Source organism: Coptis chinensis, chromosome 6 (genome assembly GCF_015680905.1).
Source record: "Coptis chinensis isolate HL-2020 chromosome 6, ASM1568090v1, whole genome shotgun sequence".
Taxonomy (NCBI): Eukaryota; Viridiplantae; Streptophyta; class Magnoliopsida; order Ranunculales; family Ranunculaceae; genus Coptis; species Coptis chinensis.
The window spans coordinates 25,536,904-25,550,061 of NC_141461.1; the positions used below are offsets into that span (position 1 = coordinate 25,536,904).

General features: G+C 36.9%; 1 protein-coding gene and 1 pseudogene across 3 annotated transcripts; both read left to right on the forward strand.

Annotated features, from left to right (window-relative positions):
• Nucleotides 1-951: 951 nt before the first annotated feature.
• On the forward strand, nucleotides 952-7,513 carry LOC147492316 (uncharacterized). 2 transcript variants are annotated; one of them, XM_086569507.1, is made up of 10 exons: nucleotides 952-1,227; nucleotides 1,651-1,706; nucleotides 2,866-2,955; nucleotides 3,055-3,147; nucleotides 3,285-3,538; nucleotides 3,623-3,829; nucleotides 3,903-3,995; nucleotides 4,896-4,997; nucleotides 5,098-5,451; nucleotides 7,285-7,513. In XM_086569507.1, the coding sequence occupies exons 5-9, from the start codon at nucleotides 3,521-3,523 to the stop codon at nucleotides 5,386-5,388; spliced, it is 711 nt and encodes a 236-aa protein (XP_086425633.1). In that variant the 5' UTR covers nucleotides 952-1,227; nucleotides 1,651-1,706; nucleotides 2,866-2,955; nucleotides 3,055-3,147; nucleotides 3,285-3,520; the 3' UTR covers nucleotides 5,389-5,451; nucleotides 7,285-7,513. The 2 variants fall into 2 exon arrangements, with proteins under 2 accessions (XP_086425633.1, XP_086425632.1); XM_086569506.1 differs by lacking the exon at nucleotides 1,651-1,706.
• A 3,319-nt stretch (nucleotides 7,514-10,832) lies between these two features.
• On the forward strand, nucleotides 10,833-12,616 carry LOC147492317 (putative carboxylesterase 2 pseudogene; annotated as a pseudogene). The gene has a single exon (XR_015198504.1). The product of XR_015198504.1 is annotated as a putative carboxylesterase 2 pseudogene (transcript).
• Nucleotides 12,617-13,158: the final 542 nt, after the last annotated feature.

Consider the following 13,158-nt stretch of genomic DNA (forward strand, 5'->3'; position numbering starts at 1 on the left):
CGTCTCCGAATTTCCTCGGTTAGTACCATACTAACAACGTGCTCAAACTTCAATTTGGTCATTCCCGCAGAGCCACTAATAGCCGCCATAGTCGCTTTCCAATTTGGAGACAATTGTCCAAGTATCGCCAAAGCTAACACCTCATCACTAAATATAATCTCAACCGACTCTAATTGGTTCTTAATTTGGTTGAATTCATTTAGGTGATCCTTGAAGGAGGTCCCCTCCGACATTCTTAAACTAAATAGCTTGGTGATCAAATAGACTTTGTTCGCGGCTGAAGGTTGTTCATACATCGTAGTAAGTGCCTCTATGAGAGACTTCGCCGTTTTCTCAGTCTTAATATTGAAGGCTACCGACTTCGAAAGACTCAATTGGTTTTTGGCCAAGGCCTTTATATCTTGCAAATCCCATATGCCTTGCGGAATCTCATCGGGCCTCTCACTTATCAATGTTTCGATTTGTATCTTCCAATAGCCGAAGTTTGTTCTGTCAAACTTCTCTATCTTGTAGTTTTTTTTTTCGGTCGTCATGACTTCCACTGAACCAAAACAACGGTGGAGAACATCTCAGAGGAATTTCTTCAAACACCTAGCTCTCAATGCTAAAGGTGGAGTCTTTCTTCACACACTTTGTTCCAATGATTCAAAATCGTGCTCTGATCACTACAACAAATGGGTCTTTTTGCAACGGTTTTTTCCCGACGGTTTTAAAAGGGTGCTAAAAATCAGTATTGGCAACGCTTGAAAAGCATAGCAACTCTGTTTTCGTAGCATGTGATTTGGACATTATCTAGGACACTTGCAAGCATCGCTAGTGATTTTTGCGCACTTAATTTTTTTTAAAGTTATTTTAAGTGTAGTAGCTACGCTTTTAGCGTTGCAAGTGGTGACCTGGTTCAGCAACGCTTTCAAAGGCGTCGGAGAAACTCTAATTTCTGTCTTTTAACTAGTAATATTGGCTACGCTTTCGAATCTGTCGATGGTGTTACTGAAGGAAATCGTAAATATATTCCCTGTATTCCATTGCTGATGTTTTGGCGCTAATATTTCACTGACCGCGCCGATTTTCAAGATATTTCGCGCTTTTATTTTCATCAAAAGTTAAAAAACAAAAAAGAAAAGTAAATAAGAACAAAACCAATCTCTCTCTGTCTCTCCATCTTCAGCCTTCACTCTCTTTCTCTCATGCCGCACTAATCTCTCTCTCTCTCTTTCCTCACAATCAGTAAGTCTCACTCGCTCTTGCTCTCGCCCTCTCTCTCTCTCTATTTAAAAACTGATTTTCTTTTAAGGTTTTTAATTAAACTTATTTTCAGTGTATTGCTGGTCTATTTACACATAATAATTAAGGTTTTTAATTAAATTTGACTCTATTGTTACAAAAATGTGAACTTTGGTAATGCGCGATTTGTTGATAGAATTATGAACATATTTAATTAAATTAAGAAATTGCTGGTAGGCTTGCGTCTCTGTCTGGTGTAAATCAAAGTATGCTATCAGTGAACTTTCTATCTTGTCAAATTCTTTTAGAACAGTTATCTCTAAGTTGTTCTTAATTGAGAACCTTCAATTAAGTTTTTTTATTTTTCTTAAAGTTTTGATTTTTGTGAGGTTTTTATAACTTTTTTTTTTTTTTTTTTTGTTCTAGCCTAGCCAAAAGTATTTGTCTCAGAAGAAATTTCTGCGGCTTAGTTTGTGATACAAGTAATTTTTTTTTTCTTTTTTATGTAATTGTGGATTATAGTAGGTATGTTTTGCTGCATAAGTTAACAAAATTAATATGAAGTACTCAGCTAGTTGTGTAATTAATTTGTATGACAATTTTTTTAATTTTTCTCGAACATTTGCTTGTTGGGCTTGAATTAATTATATGCATATGAATATTTAGGCCTTGACTGCTTAATTATAGGCCACTTGATCAGGAAATTTAGTGTGGAACTGCATACTGTATTGATAATTTGTTAGTGTGAAGAGCACTTTGCCGAAGACAATGACTACTTTTTTTCCGTTTGTTTGTTAGTTTGTTTATTTGTTTATTTTATTTTTCAGTTTTATTGTTTTGAGTAAGCATTTTTGTTTCAATGAAATTATAGGTTTTGCATGACTTTTTGCATTTGAAAGCATTTTGTATGGGCATGCTGAATCTTTTCATTGTGTTTGTTTGATTGTTATGTTGCACTATGATATAGATGTGACCAGGAATAATGATTAACTTTATTATAAGAATGTCACGACTCATTCTTACTGTTTGCTTTCAGTCCGTCTTATTGTTGTATACAAATGCTATTGGGTTTCTTTTGTTGTACAAATGTTGATGGTTTTGCATGTTTTCTTTCCCTATTTATAATCGTAAAAGTACTTTTATGTTTGAATATGGGTATTGCATACCATAGTGCCTTGTGAGGCAATAGATGAAGGATGCCAATTCGTTGTGGTTTGATACCAAGTTTGGTGGGCGTTGCCTACCATACCCTAGTGCCTTTTTTCTTTCTTTGGGGGATGAAGGATGGGGTTGTGGTTTGATACCAAGTTTGGTGGGCGTTGCCTACCATACCCTAGTGCCTTTTTTTTTTTTCTTTGGGGAGGATCGTCCAATTTCTCCGTAAGGCTCTTCATTTTTGTAGAGTCTAGCATCTTTTCTAGTATCTTCCCTAGGTATAGCTTTATATTACAAACTAACATGATGATACTGATATAGATTGATTGGTCATGTAAAGTTAGTTTTAATTATCTATGAGTGATAGTATCTAAAATATTTTGTGTAATTTGTTTTTCCTTCCTGATTATGTTACTAATTATTGGCTTTATTTTTACTTGTTTGTATTTATATGATTCAATTGTCAAATATATATTTCTTGTCCAGTCATGGGTCCAGGCAGACGAACCACTAGAAGTTCTCAAACACAGCCTCTGCCTAATCCAAGCACACAACCAGGTGTTGCTTCTCTTCATGGTAAGATAGTCTTCTTTCATACAACTTTTGATTTCAGTCCAATATCTTCTTTCACGCAGACCTTACTTATTCGTGTTGTTAATTTAATTATTCTTATAGACGTGGCACCCGGTGGACAATCTGCAAGTTCTAGTACAATGCCTGTGTCTGTGCCCAACTCTTCTGCACAATCAGCTAATGGGTCTACTCCTGGTAAGTCCAATAGGCTCAATTTACCTTTGTTATCTCTGCATAGTAATAGTTTGATATTATTGATGGATTGGTATAAAGGGATTGAGTAAAAGTGTCTAACCAGCTGTTAATTTGTGCTATTGTTACTTTTAAAACAGGTTCGACATCATTAGTTACCAAAAGAGGCAAGGCAAAGAACAACACTCTCATTAACCATATAGCAAGGAGAGGTCAGAAACCTAGGATTGAGATACCACCAGGGAAGTCAAAGCCTGTGGGAGCTTGGAGTCAGCAATTTGCTAATGAAGTTGGCATAATTTGCCGCAAATATTCACCTCTATCACTTTATCATTGGAGAAAGGTGAAGACATAATACAAATCCAAAGTTCAAACGATGCACGAACATATTTTGGTAATAAAAATATTTTTCTTTAGTTGATTTATTATTTGTGGAGTCGAATTCTTCTTAACATTGTTTTGCAAAACTTATTTGCAGAGGAGCTTTGACATTGACATCCATCTCCAGCATGTCGAAAGAGCTGTCAATAAGTACTTAGGCCAGCGCCTCAAAGAGTTCAGGTGTAGGTTGCACGTTTACTACAAGACTCTTTCAAATGATCAGCGCAGACGGAAGCCATATGACAACATCACACAAAGGGACTGGGAATGGCTTTGTGATTGGTTTGAAATAGACAACTTCAAGGTAAAAATAAATTCTATTATTCAAACTTCAATTGTCTTCTGTTGTACTTCTAACTAACACAAATTTATTGCAGAAACTTAGCACAATCAACAAGGCCATTCGTGCAAAGAAAAAAGTTAACCACCGTGGTGGTTCAAGATTGTTTTTGAATCATCGAGCTGATAAGGTGGTATATATGCTTATAATTTCCTGTGTCTGATTTTGAGATTCGAGTAAGATCTTGGATATTTATTATTGGATTTCTCATATATATATATATTGAATCGTTTGTGGAGATGGTTTTAGCTTAATGAAAATTGGGTAATAAGGAGAATAGGTTACATGTCAATGATGGTTATGATTTTTTAACACATAGCTTTGTGAAACCAACTTTGTTAATCTTGGTTTGTTGAACTGTTCTGCCAGGCGTTAGTAAAAGGAGTAACTTTCTCCTTAGATGTTGGTTTTTTGAATTGTTTGTTGTTCTTGAAAGCAGACATCTCTAGCTTTCCAAAGGTACCAATTGTGCCTTCTATATCCTACTGATTTAGTACATAACTGCCTGCTAAGTTTAAGGTATTTTTCGGCCTGTAGTATTTTTCTGTTTTCAGTTTTGAGAGATGTCCAATCTGGTTCAGATGACTAAGCTCTTGTTTCATCATGTTTATTTATTTTCAGATTTGTTCTTGCTTGTTCAGACTACTAGGGTTGCTGTTCCATCAAGATTTGAAGTTTGGTGTTGTTTAGATGCTTGCAGGTGTCTTTCCTTTGCTGCCTAAATTCCATTTATGATAAATCATTTCTAACGACTCCAGGCATTGTGTTAGTGCTAAAAATGTTTGAGCTTTGCAGAGGTGCTTTTTATAGAGGTCTATGTAGGTTTGGTTAAGGGGGAGCTGCATTGGTGTGGGGGAGTTTTTATAGCGCTTTACATATGCTATGATTAAGCTTACATGGTATTCATTGTCTGCATTTTTTTGAGTACTCATTACAGAACACTTAACTGACCATCAAGATGTGGTTATCTGGTATTAGCATCAATTATATTCCTCATTCCATATAATATGTTTAGTTGAACCTGTTACAGCGTGAGGCACAAACACAACAAGAGCCCGGCAGGATTGAATTTTATTGCATGATGTATTATAATCCGGGCAAAGGTTGGAGTGGCTCTGCTCAAGAAAATTATGTGAGGATCAAGTTTTATTTCCTCTTTCTTGTCTGTAATTACGGTTTGTTGTCTAAAATATTATTTTTGTTTGATACTTTCCTCTTATTTAAAATTACAGGATAAGATGTTGGAGATGCAGGCCGAGTCCCTAGAAGAAGGTTCTACTCCCATGACTGAGGACGACATTGCTAATAAAGTCCTAGGTGCAAAACCAGGTTACATCGGTGGTCTTGGTCACGGTGTAGACCCAATGTCATCATCCTCCTCTTACCATTATCCAGAGGTTGAGGAACTTAGGAGGAGAGCCGAGGCAGCTGAGAAACATGCTGAGGAGTATGAGAGACAGGCGCAAGAGCTCACAACTCGTTTACATGAAAACGAGGACAAGGTTGAGGAGTTACAAAACTAGAAAGCAGCTTCTGAAGCTAAATTGAACTTTCTCATGGCGCACATTGGGGCCAACTTTTTTGTGGTATGTATTTACATATTAAAAAAGTGTGTTCATCTTTATCTTTATCTGTGGTATGAAAGTATAAAAAGTTTTGGATGTTGGTTTTTGTTTTTTGTTTGGAAATTTTTTATTTTTTCTTTTACACTGATTAATGTTAGAGTAGAATATGATATAAAGTGATGGATGTGTTATGATGGAATCTACTTAGAGGATGGGTTGTAGGGTTACCCACTTTGTCAAACTGATTTTATAGTAGTATTAATTGTTTTATGGGTAAAATTAAAATTGTGTAGGATATGGTACATGAATTGGAGCTTTGAATGTTTGCACTTTGGGTATTATGTGGTAGTGGGTAGTAAGAGAATAATGGCTTGAAGAATTTAGTAGAGAGGTTGCAATAGCAGTATTGGAATTAGCTTGCTGACTTTGGTAAGAAGTTTAACCACTTTTTAATTATTATGGGACAAAAGAACTTGTACGCTACTGAACATGTGCTGATTTTCACTTGTTCTAGTGCATGAAATTCTAGTCTGACATTAGGAATAATTTCTAATAGAACTAACCTTCTACTCCTTTATATTAGTGAACGAGGATATTTTTCTAGCTTGTACATGGTTATAAGCCCAAGTGTTCTCTACTGTTTTAAATAAGTCGGTTGTGTAGAAAACTGAGTAGCTTTGTTCAATTTCTAACTGTTTGGTGCGGCATGCAGTGGCTTGGTGCTAGCCTTGCCTGGAAATGGCTGGAAACAGCCTACAGCTGCCTGGCAGTGTCCTGTAGCGGCTTAGGGATAGCCTATAGCAACCTAGAACAAAGAATGTAGTAACTAGAAGGGTTGAACATTAATTAATTACATTAGTAGTTAATATAATCAACGATTAATTATTTCTTTCGACTTAGGTTGAAAGAAAATGTATGTTAGTTATCATTGGGTTCTAATAGATTTACGATTATGCTGATATGATTTTATAGGAGTTGGATATGGTTTGATTCGGTTGTTTGGAATTAAAGAAAAGGAGGCATTACAGTTTGATAGACTTGCAAATTTTTATAAGAGATTATAAACTCAACCTGAGTAGGTTGCTTGTGACTTGTAGATACTAGGTAGTGTTTGAAAAGTATAGATGGTTAATGGTGGGAGTATAGGACACGGTATCCGGTTAACCAAAGACCTTAAGTTCTAAAGTTGAAAATGCATGCTATTTGAATGACTCAAGATTGATTCAGGGAGTTCATTATTGGGAACAAAGTATATTACTAAGTACAAAGCAAAATAGTTCATATGAGTTTAGTCTATTATAAACTAAGAAATACCATTTGTTTCACTAATACAGCCATTTCCAAATTTTGAGAGTGAAGTGCGGCATTTAACCTCATACCTTAACTGTTGAATTTCTCCACCTGAGTTATATGTCTATGAGCCCTAAAGGTGCAAATTTAATCTTAGGTATAACCACATTTTCTTTTGCATCTGACAGGTCGTTTGAATTTGTGAATCTCTTGAGTTAGTTAGATATCGTTGTACATTAGTCTTTAGTGCAAAGTAGTGGTTGAATGGATTAGGCAACAGTACATGTGAATGTGTAATATATCTGTCATAGTTATTAGCACTTCTAACATTAAACTATTCAACCTGTTTTTTTTACTCTTAAGTGCATGCAATGCTAAGAAAACCAATAGAAGTTTCTCAACAATAACGTAAGTTAGTAAGTTATGTGGAATTGAAAATCATTTTTGAGTGTATATTTGGTGGGTGCACTTTAGACATGTTGAATTGATAGTCACTTAAACTCTACTTGCCACTTCTTGGTGCCCGCCCTCATACATAACCAATTTTCTTTTTTGGAATTGCAGAATGCTTCAACATCTTGAGTACTCTGTAGAGATGGACTGTTGGGGTTGAAAAAGATGGAAGACGGTCGTAAATGTAATACTTAGTCCCTGAATTTTGAATGGTATTTTGTAAGTTTAGGATGTGATTATTGTACACTTATATCACTAGCAAAGCGATGGAAATTATTTTTGATATTGTGACACTTTTCTACATTTGGAACCTATGCAATTAAATATTTTGTTAGTTAAATGTTTGAGTGTGTAACGTTTTCTTTATGCCACTGTTGAATGAATGTATGCAAAATTGCAAATTAGAAAATTACTCAACACATTCAAAGCGTTGCAAATATAAAATAGTGATTGCTGCGTTTTTAAAAGCGTTGTAAATATATAAACCATTATATCAAATAGTCTTTTTACAACTCTTACAAGTGTTGCTAACGCTTCCTAAAGATAATACACCAGCGCATGTAAATTGTACTTTTACTTGCAAAAACGTAGTCCTTCACCAACGGTAACAAAGTGTAGCAAGTAGTGCCACATCACCAACGCTTTTAAACCGTAGCTAAAGGAGACTATTAGCAACCGATACAAAAAACGTTGCCTTAGCGAACTTTTTGCAACCCTTTAAAGCGTCAGTAAACATTTTTTATTTGAAATTGTCAAACTACCAAAATAAAATAACCAGCAATACTTTTTATACATTAGCAACGCTTAGGTCCGTAGTTAGCGCTTATGCCTTTTGCTACGCTTTATAGCGTCGTTAATTATCTTCTGCGTCTGCATCAACTGCAATGCTTTTGAAACCATTGCAGATAATCTTTTGCCACGCTTTTAGGATCTTTTGCTACGCTTATAAACGTTGCAAAAAGTCTCATCTGTTGTAGTAGATACCACTTGTTGGGAGATTTCACTAGAAAGTCACACCTCAATCTAGCTACTTTCTATCCCAAATGATTTCAACTTGGAGATCACACCAAGGAAATCACCCACCTAAGACTTTGATAGTTATCACAACAAACTCAAACAAGCAAAACCACTAATTTATCATCACCCATTACAAACAAACAATAAATAAAAAAGTAAATAATGCAAAGAGACATAAAGATTTAGATGGTTCGGTAAATGTTACCTACATCCACACAAGAGCCGAGTTTCCTTTATAGCAAAGATTGGAGAGTTTACAAGAGATATCATGAATTAAAAACAAGAGGCCTCACTCAAACCCTAGCTCAATAGAGCTCCCACAATACCCAATAAATGAATCTCTCAAAGTTGTCTCAAAACCCTATTCTATTTCCTTTATATATGTACACATAGAAAAAAGTGAGAAAATGGGCATTGGGCCAAAATTTCAAAATTCTGTCAAAATTAGGAAAGCATGCGAGGCGAGCGCCGACCAAGGCATGGTCGAAGCTGGTCTACCGACTTCCAGTGTTTTCAGCGCATGTCGCGCCTTGTCCAAAGCATGGTTGAGCGCCGGTCGCGCCCATTTCTCCAAACTGAAAACTGAAGGTAACAAGATCGGACACCGGAGCAAAGCTCGACAGTTCCACAAACCCAACAAAACATTCCACTAATCAATCAAACTTCAAGTTACATGTAGAACAAGATACTCACAATGAGATACGCATCATTCCGATGACCTCACCATCTTCTTCCTTGACAATAATTAATGTTAAAGTGTGTTTGAATTTTACAATATTTTATGTAATTTATCTTCTATTTTACCCACCCTTACATAAATTCCTGACTCCGCATACGAGCGTACGTGCAATCTTTGCTAGAGTAGGTGTCCAAGCAATTCCATGTCTCCACCCAATTTCTATGAAGGTCCATGGTGTTGCTTTAGTCTATCCTTTCTTTTGGGGGTCTGAAGCTATTGGGTCTGTGACAACTGATATCCTTAAGAAGGGATTTGTAGACAGAATATGGCCTCTTGTGAGCCCATCAGCTCCCAGTAACGATGAACCTCTCATCAACCCGCTTAGAAACGGTGCACCTAGTTTTTCTAGTCTGGGTTGCACAAGAGTGCTTGTTTGTGTAGCAGAGAAAGACATATTGAGAGATAGAGGATGGCTTTATTACGAAATATTAAGCAAGTGTGGGTGGACGGGAGTAGTGGAGATCATCATTGAGACAGAAGGGGAAGATCATGTGTTTCATTTGGATAGTCCTAATTGTAGGAACGCTTACGATTTTATTGAACACTTCGCCGATTTCTTTAACTGTGATAGTGCCAGCTGTAAAACGAAAGCGCCCTATGGCTGAAAAGTTTTTGCTTGGTGCTTGTTGTCTACCTCGCGAGTTGTTGACTTCTTGTAATGTTCTTTAATTTTGATACTGTTTGAATTCACAAACGTTCAATTCCAAAATCATGTTTGGTCGGCTATAAGTTCTCCATGTGAGAGAATAAAGAATATTAGGAAAATTTAAACGCCCATTGCATGGATGATGTATAAGTGGTTACAATGCCAGGTATTTGGCATTTGCATTGGTAAACAATTCTTAGACTTTTAGATGGAATTCTCTGTCCTTCTCTCAATCTATTCCGTATGTGTATATCAACGAAAAATGCTACCAACTTAAAATACGTTGTTAAGAAGTTCTGCTTGCGTGTAGGAGCCTAAGCGCGACCCGCGCTCAGAATAGGCTTGTCTAAGGCGTGACCCGCGTTCATGTCTTGATCGACCTCAGTGCACTTAGCGACCAGACCCGATTTCGATTTGGCCTTCGCGTGGCAGCGTAGCCCATGCCATGCCTATTTTCAGAGAATTCTATATTTGTGGACTGCGAGTTTGCAATAAAGGTTGGGACTTTTGGCAAAACCTAACAATCAGAAGAGGTACAAAAATACACAAGAACAAATAGAGAAACCCAATCTTAAAAGCAATCAAGATTGAGAGATAACCTTTCTGAGACAAGATCAGAAAGATATGAGTGATCTAAGTAAGGTGAGAGGCATGAGTGATTGTAATATTCCTTCCCACTTTATATAAGGACTAACTCTTGTGGAAGTATGCACCATTGGCCGAACTACGATATATCTTTGTGTTGTGATATGTGTTTTACTGCTTTACATTATTATCTGTTGTTAATAATTGTTTAGCGAGTTGAGCATGTTAGTTTGGTTATAGAGAATATTGAAATTGTTGTCTAGAATTGAATTGTGTTCAAATACGAGTTATTTGTGTAGTGGGGAATCGATTAGTATCGGTGTTAAACCCCAACAATTATATCCTCCATAAATTGCTGCAAACTTCAAACCCTTGCGTCCCCAAAAACGTTAAAATCTTAGGTTCGATTATAGGACGATTAGTTTGTTATCTTATTTATGTTAGGCTAGAAGCTTGTCAGTATAGTGTTTTTGTGTTCTTCCTTTTAATGATCAATTTTTCGGAGGCTTATAATGCTTAACCTTTTGCAGTAATAATAGATGAGTCTATTGATTGATGAGCGTAGCGAACTCTTTTGGTCGATTTTAAAAGTCCCCTCCCCCACCCCCAACTAAAAAAAACTCCCTCCACCTCTCCTTCTTTCTCACCTCATCTCACTTCGAACTCTTGAAGTTTGTCCCCAAAAGCCTCCTAATATTCATTTTGTTTCTGTCTGTCTGGATATCTCCCCCCTCGTCCTTCATACCCAGCCTGTTCTCTTCTCTCTTTCTGTCTCAGTTTTCTCTCTTCTCCACTTCCGTTACGCTCACACTCACTGCATACCAGTAAATCTAGTAATTTAATATTCGACAATGAAATTTCTTATGTCTATGTTAGGCAGGCATGTGCAGTTGTCAAATTTCTTATGTGTCCACATTTCACAATCCGCAATTCAAGTATTCAACAACCATCAATTTCTGGAAATCTTCTTTTGACTGAGATCTAATTATTCATTAATAGTATATATATATATATATTTAGCAAATAAAAAAATTATTGGTATACGCAAGAAGCCACCTCAGGAAACCATTTTCATCCACAAACAAATCTCACATACACAACCTTATCAGTTCTATCCCTTCCTTTCCCTTCCTCTCTGTTGCTTGTTTTTGCAATGGATACAAACAAGGCTGAACTAGACTATGATGAAGTCCTTCCTTTCCTCCGTGTTCATAAAGATGGACATATTGAAAGGCTAGGCGACACTGACAATGTTCCACCCTCGTTTGATCCTCAAACCAATGTCACATCAAAAGATGTACTCATCATACCAGACTGCAACATCTCAGCAAGACTTTACCTCCCAAAACTAGCCAACAGCGATCAAAAACTTCCACTCTTGGTCTACTTTCATGGAGGAGGTTTCTACATTTCATCTCCTTTTGCACATAGGTATCACAGTTATATAACCTCACTTGTCTCGAGAGCTAATGTTGCTGCAGTGTCCGTGGACTATAGACTTGCACCAGAACATCCCGTACCCATTGCTTACGAAGATTCATGGGCTGCTTTGAAATGGATTTCTTCCCATATTGAAGGAAAGGGCGATGAGACTTGGTTGAAAAATTATGTTGATTTCAGTAAGGTCTTTCTAGCTGGGGATAGTGCTGGGGCTAATATTGCACACAACATGGCTATGCTAGCTGGGGATCCTAATGGCGGTCTTAGTGTGAAAATTCTTGGAGTTGCTTTAATCCATCCTTACTTTTGGGGGTCTGAAACTATTGGATCTGAGGCAAATGATCCGGAGGGGAAGGGTAAAGTAGACAGGTTATGGCCTTTTGTCTGTCCATCCGCACCGAATAACGATAATCCTCAAGTTAACCCGGTGGGAGCTGGTGCGCCAAGTTTGTCGAGATTGGCTTGCAAAAAAGTGCTTGTTTGTGTAGCGGAGAAAGACATATTGAGAGATAGGGGGTGGCTTTATTATGAAACGTTAAGAAAGTGTGGCTGGAATGGAGATGTGGAGATTATTGAGACAGAAGAGGAGGATCATGTATTTCATTTGTCTAATCCTACTTGTGAGAAAGCTAATAATTTGATTAAGCGCCTCGCTGCTTTCTTGAATCATGACAGTCCTACATTACTATGATGATATTGTTCTACATTACTAGTATTACTATGTTGATCCAGTCCTTTGCAACTTGGATCTTGGGGTGGACCAGGGTATTGGTGTTCATAGCAGGGTAAGATGTATTTAAAGATCGTGGGATGCTTTATACTGAAGCATTAATAAGAGTGAATAGGGAGGAGTGGAGGTCGTAGAGACTGAGGGGGAAGACCATGTCTTCCATTTAAGGCTGTAAGCATGATGAAGAGTTTAGCAAGATATTGTACGCTCAAGTAGAGATCAAGGATTCAGTTATCTAGAATGTAATAATTTCTATTTAGAGTTCCAACTAAATTCATTACAATCATCCTCTTGGGCTGTAAGTTTACACTTAATTGAAATCCCGTTATCCAGGATTTCTTAGACACAAAATGAAATCTATCATCAAGTGCAAGATTTAGTATATAAGTTCAAATCCCCAGTAACGATTTAACAGAGACAACTCGATGAATTCGATTGTTCTCAATAATTCTAACCAAGCACGAACAAACAATTATCTATGGCAATCAAACAGAAAAATAAAACAAGACAAGACAGGTAGTGAGAATAAAATCCACTATATCAATGAACGTAATAAGAGTTCATAGATTCGAATTCATCGAATGAACGTCAGAAATTTCGATTGGGTAGATTCGAATAGTAGCTCTCACTTGCCTCTTGGTTTTTTCCTCTCTCAAACACTCAAGGACTTCAATGTATTGCCACACGAACTTACTTGAAAACCCTTGTAGCTTTCCTTCAAAATGATCGGAGAAAGAAGAACACCGACTAGCCCACTCTTTGACTGCGGGCTTCTTTTTTACTGATAAAACCACTGAGTTTAACCAACTGAGCCATGGCTTTGTTGCT